The sequence below is a fragment of the Talpa occidentalis genome, unplaced genomic scaffold (genome assembly GCF_014898055.3).
Source record: "Talpa occidentalis isolate TD23 unplaced genomic scaffold, MPIMG_talOcc4v2.1 talOcc4.5, whole genome shotgun sequence".
In the NCBI taxonomy this organism is placed as follows: Eukaryota; Metazoa; Chordata; class Mammalia; order Eulipotyphla; family Talpidae; genus Talpa; species Talpa occidentalis.
The window spans coordinates 102,341,973-102,358,972 of NW_023604861.1; the positions used below are offsets into that span (position 1 = coordinate 102,341,973).

Below are 17,000 nucleotides of genomic sequence, written 5' to 3' on the forward strand. Positions count from 1 at the left end.
TGCCCAACAGTGACTGCAGGAAATTGCCAATTTCGTGGCAAGCATTTCAAAAGTTACTTCAAAGTGGAAGGGGAACCTGTGATCCTGAGGTGTCCCCAGGTGCGAAGTTGGTCGTGGGCCTCATCCAGCGCCCACATCAACTTGACATGGCGTAAAAATGATTCTACTGGGTTGGTGCCAGAGGAACAGACGCGAGTGCGGGTGCAGGACGGTGCTCTCTGGATGTTGCCAGTCTTGCAGGGGGACTCTGGTACCTACATCTGCACTGTCAGGTAAGCCTCTGGGGGAGGTGGGGAGGAGTGGAGTGCTTGGCAGAATGGACTTTCGTGTGGTTCTTCAGCCATGACCTGGCTCTCAAAATTCAGTGCACTGGTGAGAATCTACCTGATATGACCCAAGCTGTGCCTGAGGTACCTCCCACCCAGACCCTCCTCCCAGGTGATCTCATGGCTTCCTTTACTCCCTGTGTTGAAGATTTTGCTCCAGCGTCACCTCTTTGAAGAGCACTTCTTGAACCACTTGATTTAAAACAGCGCTTCTATCAGGCTCTTTCCTCACCTTGCTTTTAATTTTCTTTATCTGACATGCACATGTTACGGATTTATTGTTTGTTTGCACCATTAGACCATAAACTCCAGGAGGATAGGGACTTGATGCTTAGTTCACTACCAAAGCCATATGGCAGGGACACAAGAAATAGATCAAGAATACTGATTAGATTTTAGACCTGATGAATGAGTCGATCCAATGTCTTGCTGCACCCATGAGGGACTCAAACTCACTTTAATGTTCTCCCAGGTTGAGGGGGAGGAGAGGTGAAGCTGTAGCTGGAACCCATAGCACCTGACACAGGGTCTAATCCTACTTATATTTTTCCTGTCCTGTTGCTTTACCCCTTTAATTGTGCTAATACTACATTTACCATTTTAGCCCTTTAATATTAGATTTACCATTTTAGCCCTTTAACATTTTTCTATTAAAGTAACATTAGCTTAAAAATTATATATTTTAGGTGTTTAGCATTATAATTCAATATCTGTATATACTACAAGAAGACCTCCACCAAAGGTTTAATTTTCATCAACCACCATACAATCTATCCTTTTTATCTGATTTACTTTCCTCCTTCTCTTCTGGTGACTTCTGTTTTGTTCCTATAGTCTCAGGCATTTTAAATATTTTTAAATGTACAGTTCAGTACAATTCACCACCATTCATCTTCAGAACTCTTTTTATCAACCCAAGCTGAAACTTTGTGTTCATTAAACGATAATTCCATCCCAGCCCCCAACCAGCGTTCTATTTATATCTCTATGAATTTGACTGCTTTAAGTATCTCATATGCATAGAATTATATAATATTTTTCTTTTTGTGACTGATTTATTTCACCTAACTGAATGCTTTCATGGTGCATCCATGTTGTTGCATGTGTCAGAATTTCCTTCCTTTTTAAGACTGAATAATATTCCATGTCACCTTTTGTTTAATCATTCATTCACTGATGGACACTAAGGTTGCTTCTGTCTTTTGGCTATTATGAATAATGCTGCTGTCAACATGGTTGTTCAAATATTTGTTTTCTCTCCTTGCTTTCATTTCTTTTGGGGATATATACCTTGAATTGAAATTGTTGGATCATATGGCAATTATGATTAACTTTTTGAGGAACTGTCATACTACTTTGCACAGTGGATGTGCCATTTTCTTCTCCACCTACAGTGTACAGAGTTCCATTTACATCCCCACCAACACCTGTTAATTTCTTTCTTTAAAAAAAAAAATTATAATAGTCATCTTGGTGGGTACTGAGTAGTATGTCATTGTGGTTTTGACTTACATTTCCCTAATGGTTAATGATGTTGAAAATCCTTCCATGTGCTTTATTGGCTATTTGTGTATCTTCCTTGGAAAATTTTTTATTCAAGTCTTTTGCCCATTTAAAAAATTTAATTATTTGTTTTTGAGTAGTAGGAATTCTTTCTATATTCTGGATATCAACCCCTTTTTAGATACATAGCTTAAAATGTTTTCTCCCATTCCATGGGAAAATGGATAGTTGTTGATACTACCTTTAATGTTCAAAAGTTTAAAATTTCTGTGAAGTTCAACTTACCTGTTTTTATTTTGGTTGCCTGTGCTTTTGATGTCATGTCCAAGAAATCACTCTCACATCTGATGTTTTGAAGCTTCACCCCTGTGTTCTCTTCCAAAAATTGTAGTTTTTCCTCTTAGAGTTAAGTCTTTGAGTCATTTCAAGTTAAATTTTGCAGGTGAGATATAGTAAATGTCCAATTTTATTTATTTAGTTTATTTTTTGCCTTCTGGTAAACAATAATTTAGCCTTATAGTCTAAAAGTTTGTTTTTGAAATAGTTAGTTCATACCTTTGTTTTCTTTCTTTATTGTTATATGAACGAAATCATATAGTGCTTGTCTTTCTCCATCTGCCTTATTTCACTAAGCTTGACACCCACCAGGTCCAATGATATTGCTGCAAATGGCAGGATTTCATCTTTTTAAAAATAGCTGAATAGCTTTTTTAATATATAATATTTATATATTTTTTATATATTGTGGTTATATACACAATATATATTGTGTATAAAACCACATCCTTTTTATCTAATCATCTTTAACAAGCACTTTGGTTTTTTTCTCTTTTAGTGTAAAAATTCTTTTTTTTTCCTAAGGAGCGCTACTGTTACAGGACAGGGAGAGGGATACCCCCAGACCCCACAAACCTGCCTGCTCTAAATAGGTTCTGCCATCCGCCACATCAACATAAAACATACGAGACTTTAATGGGAAGGAAATTTAATACAATTAGGAAACAATACAGGAAAGGCAAAGAATATAGTTTCTAAATCAGGTACCCAAAGTTACCCGTCCCCTTGTGGGTGAAAGTCCGTCCAAGCAGGATTGGCCCAGAGCAAGGCCCCAAAGCCTGCCACAAGTCTAAAGCACCTTCCAGTGGGGACCCATAGAAAAGGACCAGAAACAACCAGACAAGTCTGTAAGGAAAGGAGGAAAATCAAAATCAAGATGAAAACTGCCATTGTCACCTCCCCACCAGTCTTTCACCCACATCTGTGTCACCCAGTCCACGACCAAAAGGCAAGCGTAGTTTTTTTTCACGTGTCTCTTGGCCCCATGTGCCTCCTCCAGGTCTCCTTCTGGCTCTTCATCCTGCTTCCTTCCTTCCTCAGTCTCCTCTGCAGCTTCTTCTCTCCCTGCTCACTACTAGGAGACCTAGCAGTGTGGTGGAAAAAGGAATTTGGGGTCAGAATGACATGGATGTGCCTCTTAGCATTGTCATTTCCTATCTTGTTGGACCTTAATCTTATTACTCCACATTTATGGCCTCAGCTTCCTCCCCTATAAAGAGATTTGCTGAGGTTCTGTGAAATCACAGCATAGGAGATGTAGGTAGTACCCCAAGTGGGAGGTCAGTATACACAGAAATGTATCCCAAAGGCAATGCTTACTTTTTTTTTTGCTTTTTTAAAAGATTTATTTATTTATTTATACAAGCACTGGGTACAGTCAGAAGCACGGGAGGGTGAGAGAATTCACCAGAGCCAGAGCAGGGAGCAGAACAGGCAGAAGGACCAAAGTACACTGCTGAGGGGAGCAGCGGGCGGCAGGAGAGGTCTGCGCACCATGTGGGACCCTCCTCTGGTGGCCAGGGAGCAGCCGGGGATCGAACCAGTGCTGCAGAGGCTGCGGACAGCTTCTCAACCCAGCGCTCAACTGCTGCGCCACCGGGGAGGCCCGGCAATGCTTACTTTTGCAGTGATAATGTTGGGGGGGAAAGGACATCCTGAATGAACTCCACAAACATAGGTTTTATGACTCCACCCCCATCCCAGACCAACGAGATCCAAGACACCAAGCACTGCAAAAGTAAGTCTCAGGTGTTATTGGTTGATGTACCAAAAGGAAACATGCTTTGGAGGGTCTCTCAAAGCCATTAAAACTTGGGTGTAGAAAGGATGCAGCTATAACTGACTAGAAAAAGTCCTATGACTGCTCCTACCCACAGTAGGGTCAGCACATGTAACCCTACTGTGTGCTTAGAATAGAGGAAACTGGGCAACTGACCAGCACGGATGGCTGCCACCCCTGTTCTGTGGGGATGCCACGCTACTTGGGACAGATGAGTGGTGGTCGAATTACCACTTCCCACTGCCTCTTACTTTTGACCTAGTCTCATGGAGTGTCTTGCTGAAGGGAAATTGCCAGATCAGTAATCTGAACAAATTTGCAACTCTCGATATGTCTAGTAACCTTGGTTTCTGAGATATTGCCCTAATTTGTGGGTCTTCCCAGAGCCTTATTGGGCTTTTAACCTTGATTTGACTTTAGTGACTATGAAGACTTAGGAAATTGCTTGATTTATATATACCTAATTTTCTTCATCTACAAATGACATACTAATAATTTCCAGCTCATATTGTAGGAGAATCAATGTATGTGGAGTACCCAGCACAAGGCCTGGCATGAAGTTTTTCACTACAAATCTGCTGGGGTGACTATTTTCAGGGATGCACTGTTACTTAATTTGTCCTCACTTGCATCTCTCTGACTTACAGAGATTATTCTTTTTTTAAATTGTTAGTTAAATTTTTGCATTTCTTTGTGCATAAAATGTTTATTCATTTCTTTTTCCCTTTTTAAAACCAGTTATGAATATAATGTAGATATTGTCTATATGTTTGAATTAATTCATTATATTTTTAGGTAGTAAGCTTTTATCACTTAATACTTTCATATGTATTTATCGCATTTTGTTCCTCCTTGGATGAAGATTTGTTTTGCATTTTTGTTGGGCAGTTCCCTCCCAACCCTGCACTTCCAATAACACACATTCTCATTGTCTCTGTTGCTGTACCATACTTCTTATGTAGCCAGAAACTTAGCTGAGATAATCATATTTTTATGTTTTTCTGCTTAAAATAGTCTTAATTGCTATCCTCTGTCCTTTCCATTTCCTGCGTATTTCTGGTAATGTTTTGTCTCTGCCCTTTCCCAAGGTCCAGGGTCTTGACAGAATTATGATATTAAGATTATAGTTAGGCCAGCCCCCTCAAATTGAAAACCAAACAAACTTACCACGATCATTTCTCCTGTGTGGTAATGCAAAAATCTTTTTTAGATCTTATACTAAGTTCTCAGCAGCTTTCTGAAATTAGACTTCAGTTGATAAGTGATTCCCAAGAAAAGTAAAGGGAATATTCTTTTATAGAAACAGTGGCTCTTAGGAAGTCATCTCTCAGTTTGGCTGTGGTTCCTATGCTAGGAAATAGGAGCACATTGAGGCTGTGCTCAAAGATCCACCCCCCCAACCCCCAAGAAACTGGGACGTTTGATGGCCCTTGATGGTGTCAAAAGCAGACTTGTAGAAGATCTTTTGGGGAAAACACAGAATCCATCACTATTTCTATACATAATTGTGAGGTGGTGCTTTTTTCTCTCCTTCCTCTCCCCCCCACTCTGACAAGAACTCAAAAGATCCTGAACAAAAGTGTTGCAATACTAATCAAGAAAATGTGGAATGCAGAATTTCATGGGTTTGGGATATTATTCTTCATTTCATTGAATTCTCCTTTTATTTTTGCCTTGCTATTGATTGTTCTTTTTTTCCCTTTTAAATCAGAAATGCTTCCTACTGTGATGAAATGTCCATTGAGCTGAAGGTGTTTGAGAAGACAGAAGCTTCCCTGCCTTTCATGTCATACCCGCAAATCCTAATCTTAGCATCCTCAGGGTCATTAGTTTGCCCTGAGTTGAGTGAATTTACCCATGATAAAACTGACACAAAACTTCAGTGGTACAAGGTACATCTTCAAAAATTGCCATTTAATTAAAATGCATTTTACTAGTCATTGGAAAGATAAATACACCCATCCTGAAGGTGTTGTATTTACTTCATATCTCAGTTTTTTGAAAAAAAAACAAAAAAAAAAACAAAAAAAAAAACAAAAAACCTAGTTAATTAAAAAAGGGTCATGATTAATACATTCCTTTTAATACTTATGGACTTGGTAAGAGTCCTTAGAATAATGGTTTGAGAAGACAGAAATGAAACAGAACAGCTGAAGAAGAAAAACCTTTTACTTTCCCATTTGTCTGTAAAAAGGTAGAAATAACTGTCAGTTTATTTTACAACTTTATACCCATATTAACAGAGCTTTTGAAAAGCACATGGTAATTAACCCTTGGGTTAAAAGGTAAATATCAGCATGATATATTCCCTCATCTACTTGAATAAATACTATAGCATCGCGTCACCAAGTGTGGGCAAAATGCAAGCCAGGACTAATAAGCTTTTTTTGGTCTGCTTGCTATCAAAGGATAGTTTTTGCAGTATTTCATGACATGATAAAAATGCTACAAAATTCAAATTTCATGGCCTCCCCTGGTGGTGCAGCAGCTGAGTGCTGGGCTGCAAGGCTGCCCGTAGCCTCTGCAGTGCCGGTTCGTTCCCCGGCCACCGGTGAGGGTCCCACAAAAAAAAAAAAAATAAAATTAAATTAAAAAAAATTCAAATTTCAGTGTCCATAAATAAAATTTTACTGGAACAGGCTGTTTAATGGCCTTGCTCATTAGTGTCAGTTTTCATATGCAATGGCAGAGTTGAGGAGTTGGACGGAGGTGATGTAGTCAATAGGCCTGAGTTATTGATAGTCTGACCCTTTATGAAAAAAAGTTTGCTGTCCCCTGATAGACCAAAGGTTAATACTGAAAAGTGGAGTTATTTTTTTAAGCATGACAGAAATGAATCCTGTAGTCAAAAATAGGTCAGTTTACTGGTGTGATTAACTACACGATGTAGGTAACTTATCCGATTTAACATTGGAAACTTTAAAATGATTTTCAGCAAGCAGGGTGAGAGAACCAACTCCTATGAATTAACCAGTCAAGTTACAGAACCAAGTTCTCTTGGTTCTCTGGGACATGACTTTTTAGTTAATAGAGAACAGAAAGTGACGCTGAGAAGTTTTACATATAGATGAAAGCATAGGCTGTGGAATCAACCAGCCTGGCTTTGAAATGCTGTTTCTTCATTTACCTGTTGTTCAGCTTGGCCAACTTATGTCACAGCTTGAATCTGCTTCCTCTGCAAAGTGCGGTTAGTCATGTCCATTGAGTGGGGTTGTTTTGAAGATGAAGTGGAGGATTGTGTACAAAACACCTTGTGCAGTGCCTGACCTCTAAATGGTGCTCAGTGAATGAGGAGGAATGAGGATATCCCACAGGTGCTTAATAGTAATTGGTTCTCTTAATGATAATGCTAATCATTGCTGAGCAGGTACAGTGGCAAACTCTCTTCTAAGCTGGGTCTCATGCAACCTCGTGAAGTAGGGACTTTTAGTATCTCCATTTTATAGAATAGGAAGCAGAGCTCCAGAAATATAAGGAACTTGTCCAACAGCACAGAGCTGGTAAATAGCAAAGCCAAAACTCTAACCCAGGTGCCAGGTCTCACCTCCTCCGGGCAGGCCGTGGGTGCTGGGGGGTCAAGGGCATTGGAACAACAGGCCGTTTGGTTTTTCTCATTTTTGAGCACTCATCTTAGGAACAATGGAATTTCTCTTTTTCATTAAATATATTATAAAATAATGTGAACCACGTAACTATTTCAGTTATGTCTGTGTTCTCATTCAGAATAAGATTCTGAAATGACTCAAGGTTATGTTTGACTATTACAAGATTTTGATCATCGTGGTTTTGAAAGAGATGGCCCTGAGAACATTTTGTGCTCATTATGATGTTTTCTTCACTTTCATTCAGTTTTTTCTATTTTATTGGAAGCCTTGCTTTAGAAGGCGCTATAATGCTGAGCCCACAGTGCTTTTGTCCATACGAAAAGCGTGGCTTCATTCTCACATTTAGCTTTTTATTACACATTTTTCTCTATTTCTGCTGACTTCTAATACTCCTCTTCTGAATATTGTTTTCCATATCACCAGAACTACCTAACAGTGCTCTTCCCAGGGTGATTTCTAAGGCTATGAGTAGCTGCTAGGTTGTAAATAAGTTTGTATTTTAAATGATATTCTTTGTCAAAGATGAGTTTCTTTTTTTCCCCATTGTGCTTTAACAAATGTGTTCAAACATTATGGCTAAACAAATCCAGCAATTTTATAACAAATTCCCTCTCCTGAAAACACAGTTGAAATGTGTCCAAAGTACAACATTTGCAAAGTAAATACCAAGGCAATTCTTTGGTTGCTAATTCAATATTGATTGATAATAATGATGATATTTATAGCTTTTGACATACACATCATGTGACTTAAAAAAAAATTTCCCCTTAAGGATTCTGTCCCTTTGGATCAAGATAGCGAGAAGTTTGTTAGTATGAGAGGAAACACTCGCTTAATCATATCCAATGTATCTGTGGAGGATGCTGGCTATTACACCTGTGTCATGAAATTTGCCTATGAAGGCAAGCAATACAACGTCACTCGGAATATTGAACTACGCGTCAACAGTAAGTACTAGTCATCAAGGTACCTCTCCATGCTGGTTCTAAAACTAGTGTGCAAAGAGCATGTGAGTGTTCACTAGAATTTTTTGAATGTCTTTGCTATGACAGTAAAAACAGATGTGTCAAATACCTAAAGATCAGGCTACTAAGATGTGTGCATGTGACACTTTGAAAGGCCCTACAAAGCAGGGTGTTATGGGGAAAGGTAGTTGAGAGAGTGCTAAGTCTAAGGCTAAAACACTAGTGGGGGCAAACATGGGGAGGCGGTCCTTTTGAAACCCCCCCTTTGGAAGGTGAGGAGAGGTCTTCTTCGCCATGTGGGTTGCTCCCTGGCTGGCCGGGAATCGAACTCGTGCTGCAGTGGCTGTGGATTGCTTCACAGGTTGTGTCTTAACCCTACAGGGCCAGCCATCAGAACATGGTTGCCATTTATGTATTATTCTAGGATACAACTGGACTCTTCAGGGCATTTTACAGAAACTTGGAATATATAAAGATTAAATAATTGGTTTATGAGGGGAAACATCTTTTTTTTCACAGAGAACCCAGAGATTAAGTTTTACTATAGGGAAAATCATGTTTCCCATGAACTTAAATCTTTAGGTCGTATTTCTTTTGTAGTCTTGTGAGGATTCATTTACATCAACTCTCAACTGGGACATGACTTTTATCTTTGAAAGAGCCTATAATACTGCACAGGAACACTAGGGGGCAGCCAACCTACGTATTAGCTTGTGTTGTGATCACACTCTATCAGCAGAGCCCAAAGAGTGCCTGGTCCTGGGCCAGCAGCAGTAACATCACCTGGATACTCGTTAAACAGGCAAAATCTCAGGTGCCACCCGAGAACTGCTGAATTGGAAAAGGGGGAAGCAGTCTGTGTTTAACGAGGCCCGCAGATGAGGCTGGTGCACCCTCAGATGCAAGAACCACTGATGTATTTAGTCTTTGTTGCTTCTTTCTCCCCCTTCCACTGCCCCTGCCTCTGTTTCAGCCCTGTGACATGAGGGAAGGGAGAGATTCCTAGTCACGGTCAGGAAGACACCTGTTCCTTAAGCTCTCCTGAGATGTTGTCTGATGTCTACTAATTTGAGGGTTTCAACATGCTTTTTCATGGAAGTGAGGATAGAGCCAGAGGCTGTGCTCATGCATAGCCCTCACCCACCCCTACCTCAGGCCCCCTTTTTGCTTTAATCTTGTGCCCAGTTTCTTTAAGCTGCAATGGATAACTGCCTCTCCAGGAGCTTGGTACTGATTCCTGGGAGATAGACCTGTCTCCCAAAGAGTTTATCTCCTTAGTTAACAACACCTTGTAGCCAATGCTGTGTTACTCTGTTCCTTACTGAGCTTGGGATGGGCATTACAGAAGGCTCTAAGTCCCTGTGCAGTTTTTGTTTTTATTTTGTTTTTTGAAGTAACTCTGTTCTGTGGCACGCACTTGGGGAGATAGGTGGTGGTGGAGCAGAGAGAGACATTTTAGGGTACATAGACCTTAGAGTTGTTAAAAAGCAAAATTTAACTAAGTGAATTTAAAGATCTAATTGACTTTAATGATTCATGAATTGAGCAATAGCCTAGCCACGGTAGAAAGGAGCTCCCAAAAGCCATAATAATGGATGATTTTTATAGGAAGAAAGGGGGTGGAAGAAATAGTAAGAGAGGATTGTCCCTGCAATAGGGGGTGGACAGGCTATCTGGCAGACATCTCGTTGGTGTGACCAGGGAACTCCAGCTTGCCTGGTTAAAGTTTGCATTTTTGGAAGAGGCTGAAACAGCAGTCATATTAGGTATTAAGCCTCAGGTGGCTGACATGAAGCTTAGCACAAGGGACTTCATTTTGGGCCTGTTGTGTCTCTTTTAACAGGTTAGAACCTATCCTGTGGGCATTGTGAATGTTCCTATTAAGAATTCACTTAGAAGCCAGGGGAGGAAACGGTTAACTTTTAGCACAGTACAAAGCCCATCTGGCCTTGCAATGTGTGTTTAAGTCCTCTGCCAGTAACCTCTCTTCTGGGAAAAGTCTTGGCCAAAGATTCTCAATTTTGTGAAGACTGTTTCCTTTGCCAGACAATGACTGAATATCTTACACTGTGAAAGACCACTTAGTTAATTAGTTAAACAATGGAATTTGAACCTAAGCGTGAAGTGAAGACTTTCCTAATCAAAGTTCTTTTCCTCCTCTCTTTCCCAGAAAGACAAGAAGAGAAAATTCCTGTGATTATCTCCCCCCACCAGACCATATTGGCTTCACTGGGTAAGCCTAGGACTGCGTGACCCACAGGGGTGTCTGTATTCAGAACCTGGGGTTCCAGGACCCCATGTCTCATGGTGTGCAGTGTGCCTGGGTTGAGACCCCAGAACTCCAGTGTGAGAGACAGGAACAGCAAACCCGAGGGACTATTTCCCTTTGAAAAATTGTTAGAAATGACATTGCTTGAAAGCAGGTATACCAAGCTCCATGAAAACCCTACCTACAAAAGTTTAATGTGAATATATGAACATTTTGGCAGCAGTTATTTTATAACTGAAGTTATATTAATGTGAATATATGAACATTTTGGCAGCAGTTATATGAAGGGATTAATGGCATGATTTTCTTACAGAGCCAGTATCTGTGGTGTATTTAAAATAATTCACTTTACAAAGTGTGGCTGGTGCTCAGCTTTTCCTGAAGGCTCTCTTTGTAAAATGAGACTGCCCCTGCCACTGCTGGCTGCTCAGAGACAGTGTCTTTGTGGCCAGAATAGCTGGTCAGCTAGTGCATGGTGTGATGAAGACGACTGGTGACTTTCATTTTTCACCTGTTGTAACACGGGCTGCTGGCCACATGAGCTTCCTTACTGAACTTCCTGTGTCCAGAGGAATGTGTCTTGACATTGACCCCTATATGAAGGTTTTAGTTCCCCCATTGTCCAGCAGGAAAAGCTGCCCAGAAGGTCATGTTAGCTCAGGGAAGGCAAAAAGCCATACTCGGTCAGACTGGGGTTTAGACTTATGCCAGTATGTCTGTGAAGTCTCTACTCCTGTTTTGAGTTTGTTTTTGTATCATGGTTTTGTAGGTTTTTTTTTTTAAAGATTTATTTATTTATTTATACAAGCATTGGGTACAGTCAGAAGCGCGGGAGGGTGAGAGAATTCACCAGAGCCAGAGCAGGGAACAGAACAGGCAGACTGACAAAATACACTGCTGAGGGGAGCAGTGGGTGGCAGGAGAGGTCTGTGCGCCATGTGGGACCCTCACCCATGGCCGGGGATCGAACCGGCGCTGCAGAGGCTGAGGGCAGCTTTGCAACCCAGCGCTCAACCGCTGCGCCACTGGGGAGGCCCGGTTTTGTAGGTTTATGCTCATTTATTAAACCCTGGCTGCAGAATCCTATATATGTATGTAATAGAGAGGTAAGGACGTATGTGTGCATGCATGCATATATTTAATTGGTGACCATCGAAAAGGAGGACTTTTGGGATTGCAGTCTACCATGTGAGTTGTAGCTCCCAGTGGCAGCCTTGGCTCTGGGGCCAACCACTTGGGAACCTGGGGAAGTGGGAATACTAGTTAGTGCTAACTGGAATCCCAGCACCCTGGCTTCTTGGTGGTCCCCACCTGGGTGAAGCTGAGTTTCCCACTTGGTAGCTTTGAATAGAATGCAGCGCTGGCAGTCACATGAAGCTGGGTTTAATGAGTTGCTTTTGGCTGAGACATCTTCAAATTTATATGAGGTGGTGAAGGAGGAAGGGGTGCTGACATTCTGAGTCTGAAATAGGACTTGGTACAGTAAATAACGTGCTTCAGGGAGGCATATCCCCCATCAAGAAGAAACAAGGGGGAGGGATGTGTCCCCCTGCCCCTTCCTGAGGTAACTTAAAAACTATAACCTATAATGATTGAGCAGGGGGCCCAATACCATCACATGGCTTAACTGTAGAGGGCAACCATTCATATAAACACAGTGGGTTTTAAGGGCATTAATCTTAATGAAGTTGATCTGGGAATGGAGAGGTTCAGGGGAAAACTGAGAACAGCAGTGGGCCAAAAGAAAGAATCCATACCTTTCTCTGGATTTTTTGAGGTAACTAGAATAAATTACGGAAGAATAGAGCCCTTGAATTCAGAATGCCTGAGTAGTCTTGGGGAAGCCATTGGCTCTGGGTTTTCATCTGCCAAGAAGAACAGTTGAAGGAACTGGAAATGCTTGGTAAATTCTGATGCTCCATTTGCATGGAATGGTTTGAGGAAACTGAGTTTCCTTAAAGAAAAGAATTGGCTGGGGACAGGGAAGGGTCCACTGCTCAGATTAGCTGTGACCTGAAGAGTCGGGGTAACCAATGTTCCCCAGCTGGTTTCTGATGATTGATGCTCCTTGTCTTGCTGTACACAGGGTCAAAACTGACTATCCCGTGTAAAGTGTTTCTGGGAACCGGCACACAATCGACCACCATGCTGTGGTGGCTCGCCAACAACACCAACATAGAGAGCACCTACCAGGGAGGCCGCGTGACAGAGGGGCCACGCCAGTAAGTGGGTGAAAATCTTGGCAACTTAGAAGCATATCCTGCAGGCTCTTGTGAGGCCCCGATAGTCTTCACCCTTCCTTTTGGAGACAATGTCATATTTAGTTTATCAATATGACTCACATACCACGAGGCAACTAACTTCTGAATTGTAAACTGTTGGATTTTTATTTAAAAGTTGAGCTTTGCTGAGATTTGTCAATTGTTAAGATTCAGACTTTCTACAAATCTACATGAGAGGTGGGTTGCAATTAACTCATTGGTATTGATGTTGCATTTTAAACATTTATTTTGTGAATTTTGCAATCCACTCCCCTCTCTGCAGTCGTGAGTATCAAACATTTTCACAGAACTTTAAAGAGACTCTGAAACTTAGCCACAGTATCTTCAGCCTCCTCTGTTTCTTGGGGAACTGTGACTGCCACGTTCTCTCATGAAGGGTTAAAAGAAAGGCTTCTGTTCCAATGAGAGTTCAACTCTGGAAAATATTTCCTCACCCTGAAAGTAGAGCAATCAGACCTTGTAAATGGGCACTGTTTGTACATGAGGATAGTAAATGCACTGTCATTTGATGTTCCAAATTAGAAAACATTTTAGAAACTACTGTTTCAATACTCTGAATTAGCATGAACTTTTTTTTTGTTAAATTTTGGTCCTTTTTGAAAGATCCGTTAAAAAAGTCTGCATGCAGTTTAGTGAGTAAAAATGTGAGGTTAGTGTAATTGTTTGCTTGCAAATCCTTGTTGCAAAAGGCTGTTTCAGCTTCTTAAGCAATTCTTTACTAAAAGGAACCTTTTTTTTTCTCCCATAGATGACTCAGAAATCACCCTAGTGGATTTATATCAACGATGTCTTATTCACATGGGTAGATAGTAGTGAGTGTCTTCAGGTTTCTATCATAGAACAAAAGATGGTTCTGCAGACTAGAGCCAGTCCCTTTGCCTGCGGGCAGCTTTCCTTCCTGTACTTGAGTTCCCAGAGTGAAAGTCAACGGTGAAGATGGAAGGAGACAGTGTTGAGTGCTTAAGTCCTGGAAACTCCCTACTCTATAAGTATGCAAATGATTTATTGGAAATACAGTCAAATTTCCCATCACTAGATATTTCTATTCCCACGACTCATCAAGGGTCTTAAATTATATTTTTTTCATTACCCAAATTCAACTGGCTTCTATAAATTCTCCTTGTCTCAAGTGTCCTATTACAGCGACCAACACTTCAATGTTACTCCATGTTAGGAACAGTGTTAGAAATTCTCCAAAATAAGTTAAAAAAAAACATAATGGCAAGTGCTCATGCTTTTATGAATTTTGAAATCAACTTAAGCATAATGTATCCTTCTGACTGAGAATGTTTGGATGTCTGCATTTTAAAGATAAGCTTGTATTCCATACATCATGTTTATGGATACATTTTCTCACTCAGGGAATACACAGAAAATAATGAGAACTATATTGAAGTGCCACTGATTTTTGATCCAGTCATAAAAGAGGATTTGAACATGGATTTTAAGTGTGTTGTCTTTAATACACTGAGCTTTCAGACGCTACGAACCACAGTCAAAGAAGGTATGTATTTGGGGGACATTAAAGAGGAAAACAAATATTGACTTTTCTGGATGTGAGACAGGGTTACTCACTCTTCAGATGATTAATTAAGAAGTCCTTTGCATTTCCTGTGAGTGAAACACTGAGAACAAATCTCATGGTTTTTATGATTGCTTTTTGGTGATGTGGTAGCTGACTTTGGGGAATTATAGTCAGGTTAAGGTTTAAATAGCAAGCTGATTTTGGGAAAAAAGATAAAATGGTCCTGTGATAAACTTTAAAAAATCCTGTGTCCTCATGTGGTACTGCTGGGTTAGTGGGAGAGATTGTTCCCTATGGCCTCGAGAGGAGGATAAGGTTTGCTTTATGGCAAAGTTGAGTAAGTTCACCCCCTGAAAGCTGAGGACAGGGAGGTATTCAGGCTTCAGGGCACCTTCTGGGTTAGTCATTAGTCAACAGGAGATTAAGTGAAGACTACAGCCAAATCAACCTAGGGCTCATCTAAGGACTTTTAAAAAAGAAGAAAAGAAAAACCCATGCCGAGCAAGAAAGAGAGAAGCAATCAATGTAGTCTATTGACAGCTCAATGGAACAACAGATAAGCCAAAGCAATCCCCATGTGGACTCTCATCAGGCATCTGTGCTGTCTGCACAATACAAAGTGCTCCACTTTGTATTTGCTGGGGAGCCAGCACCAGACAACTTTTAACTGTAAAGCTGAGGATTTGGTCAACTCTCGAGGAAGAGAATGACAACCCAACATCAATTTCCTCCAACTGTAGTCTGTGCAGTCACTGGAATCACTTATTGAAGACAGAGGTTCCTAGGCTTACTCCTGGTTTACCCAAATTCTCTTAGGGTGAGGACAAAGACTGCAGCTTAGTAAATTCCTTTGATATTAAAGTTGGAGAACCAGTTTCTAAGACATCTGTGCAAAGGCTGGTGTTTCAGATAGCTTCTGTAAGAGACTTGGTGGTGGTACACACTTGGATTGAAGGGCTCCACAGAAAGCAGTATCCACTTCTGGGGTTCAGATGAGTGACCCAAAGAAAGCTAGTTTGTATGGTTCTGCTACTGGAAACCTTGAAGAATTTCTCTAGCATGAGTCCTGTGGGGGCATATCCTTTGCTGGGATGGCCGTGATGGAGCAATTTTAGCAGAGAAAATTGCTAAAAGTATTTCACTGAGACTAAGACACAGAAAATTAAAGTTTTTACTCATTTCCTAGCTTTGTGGGATTTTAAGATGTAAGAGTCATCAGGAGAAATAGTTGGAGATTGTGCTGATTCCTGGATGCCTTGATAGACCATGACAACTAACAACATAAAAATTCTAGTCTCATTACCAATGTGTCTCATAGCATTCACATTCTTGTATTTACTCTTTCACTTCTTACTCATAGTTTCTTCTGTTTTCATAACCATAACAGGGATTCCATGAAGTAGAATATAAAATAGCCGGATCCAAGCAATAATCCTGACACCAAAGATTGACATTCAAAGTCTGTTTTCTTTTCCTTTATTACTTTATTTAATCCTCATAACACTCATGCTCATTGGAAAAGGGAAAACTGTACTGTCATCATGTCACAGTTGGCTAATGAGACATGACAGATGATAGCTTCACCTGTCTAGCAGGTGAAGCAAAGTTAGACCCTCAACTTGTCTCCCACTCTGTGTTTTCTGATGGATTTTTGCTCCACTTTGCTTGCCATAGTCATCATTGATATGAATGTGAGAGGCATATTTTCTGGAATTTAATGATCATTTATTAGGAAACACAAATTTCAGTTCCTTTTTTTCCCTGTAAACTACATGTATCTATCCTATTTGGCAGTGAGAGAATGTCCAACCCTGATGTGATTCTATTCTTCCTGCAGCTGCCACATTCTCCTGGAAGATTGCACTCGCCCCCCTGTCCTTGATCTTGTTGGTTTTAGGAGGAATATGGATACACAGACGATATAAACGCAAGAATAGGAAATCATGTGCTTTGGCGATGTTGAAGACTGTCGGTCAAGATTTTCGATCTCATTCAAGAAATAAAAAGGAAATGAAATAATTCAAATACAAATCATATCCTTATTAAAACAGCTGTACTCTTTCCCTTAGTTGTTTAACAAACCTGCTGTATTTATAGTGGATTTTGTAATAAAGGTTTGAAATAATACAATTTTTCTGAAATCAAATGAGAGCAGCAAATGTTCATGTGTGTAGGCAAATAGCACTCTGCTTTGCAACCTACTTAATGAATGAATCACCCTGACATTTGAATAAGAGTTGAAAATATCTAAATGAGTTTTAGAATTCATTCATTCACTCATTTAACCAACACGTATTAGAAGTCTCTTTTGCCTATACACCATAACTATTTTAGATACAATAGTTAAGACATAGTTTGTCTGTTGAGAAGATGGGGTTTCTTTTTGAGACTGGAAAGAATGACTTAAAA

At 40.4% G+C, this 17,000-nt stretch overlaps 1 protein-coding gene across 6 annotated transcripts in view; it reads left to right on the plus strand.

Moving 5' to 3' along the window:
• The window catches only part of IL1R2 (interleukin 1 receptor type 2), a 48,720-nt gene extending 31,993 nt beyond the window's left edge, over positions 1-16,727 (plus strand). For all 6 annotated transcript variants that reach the window (XM_037528926.2, XM_037528928.2, XM_037528929.2 and 3 more), the window contains 7 exons: positions 11-272; positions 5,657-5,837; positions 8,323-8,497; positions 10,686-10,748; positions 12,871-13,006; positions 14,428-14,570; positions 16,429-16,727. In XM_037528926.2, the coding sequence (XP_037384823.1) occupies positions 11-272; positions 5,657-5,837; positions 8,323-8,497; positions 10,686-10,748; positions 12,871-13,006; positions 14,428-14,570; positions 16,429-16,610 (1,142 nt within the window). In that variant the 3' untranslated portion in view covers positions 16,611-16,727. The remainder of the gene's footprint in view (positions 1-10; positions 273-5,656; positions 5,838-8,322; positions 8,498-10,685; positions 10,749-12,870; positions 13,007-14,427; positions 14,571-16,428) is intronic.
• Positions 16,728-17,000: the final 273 nt, after the last annotated feature.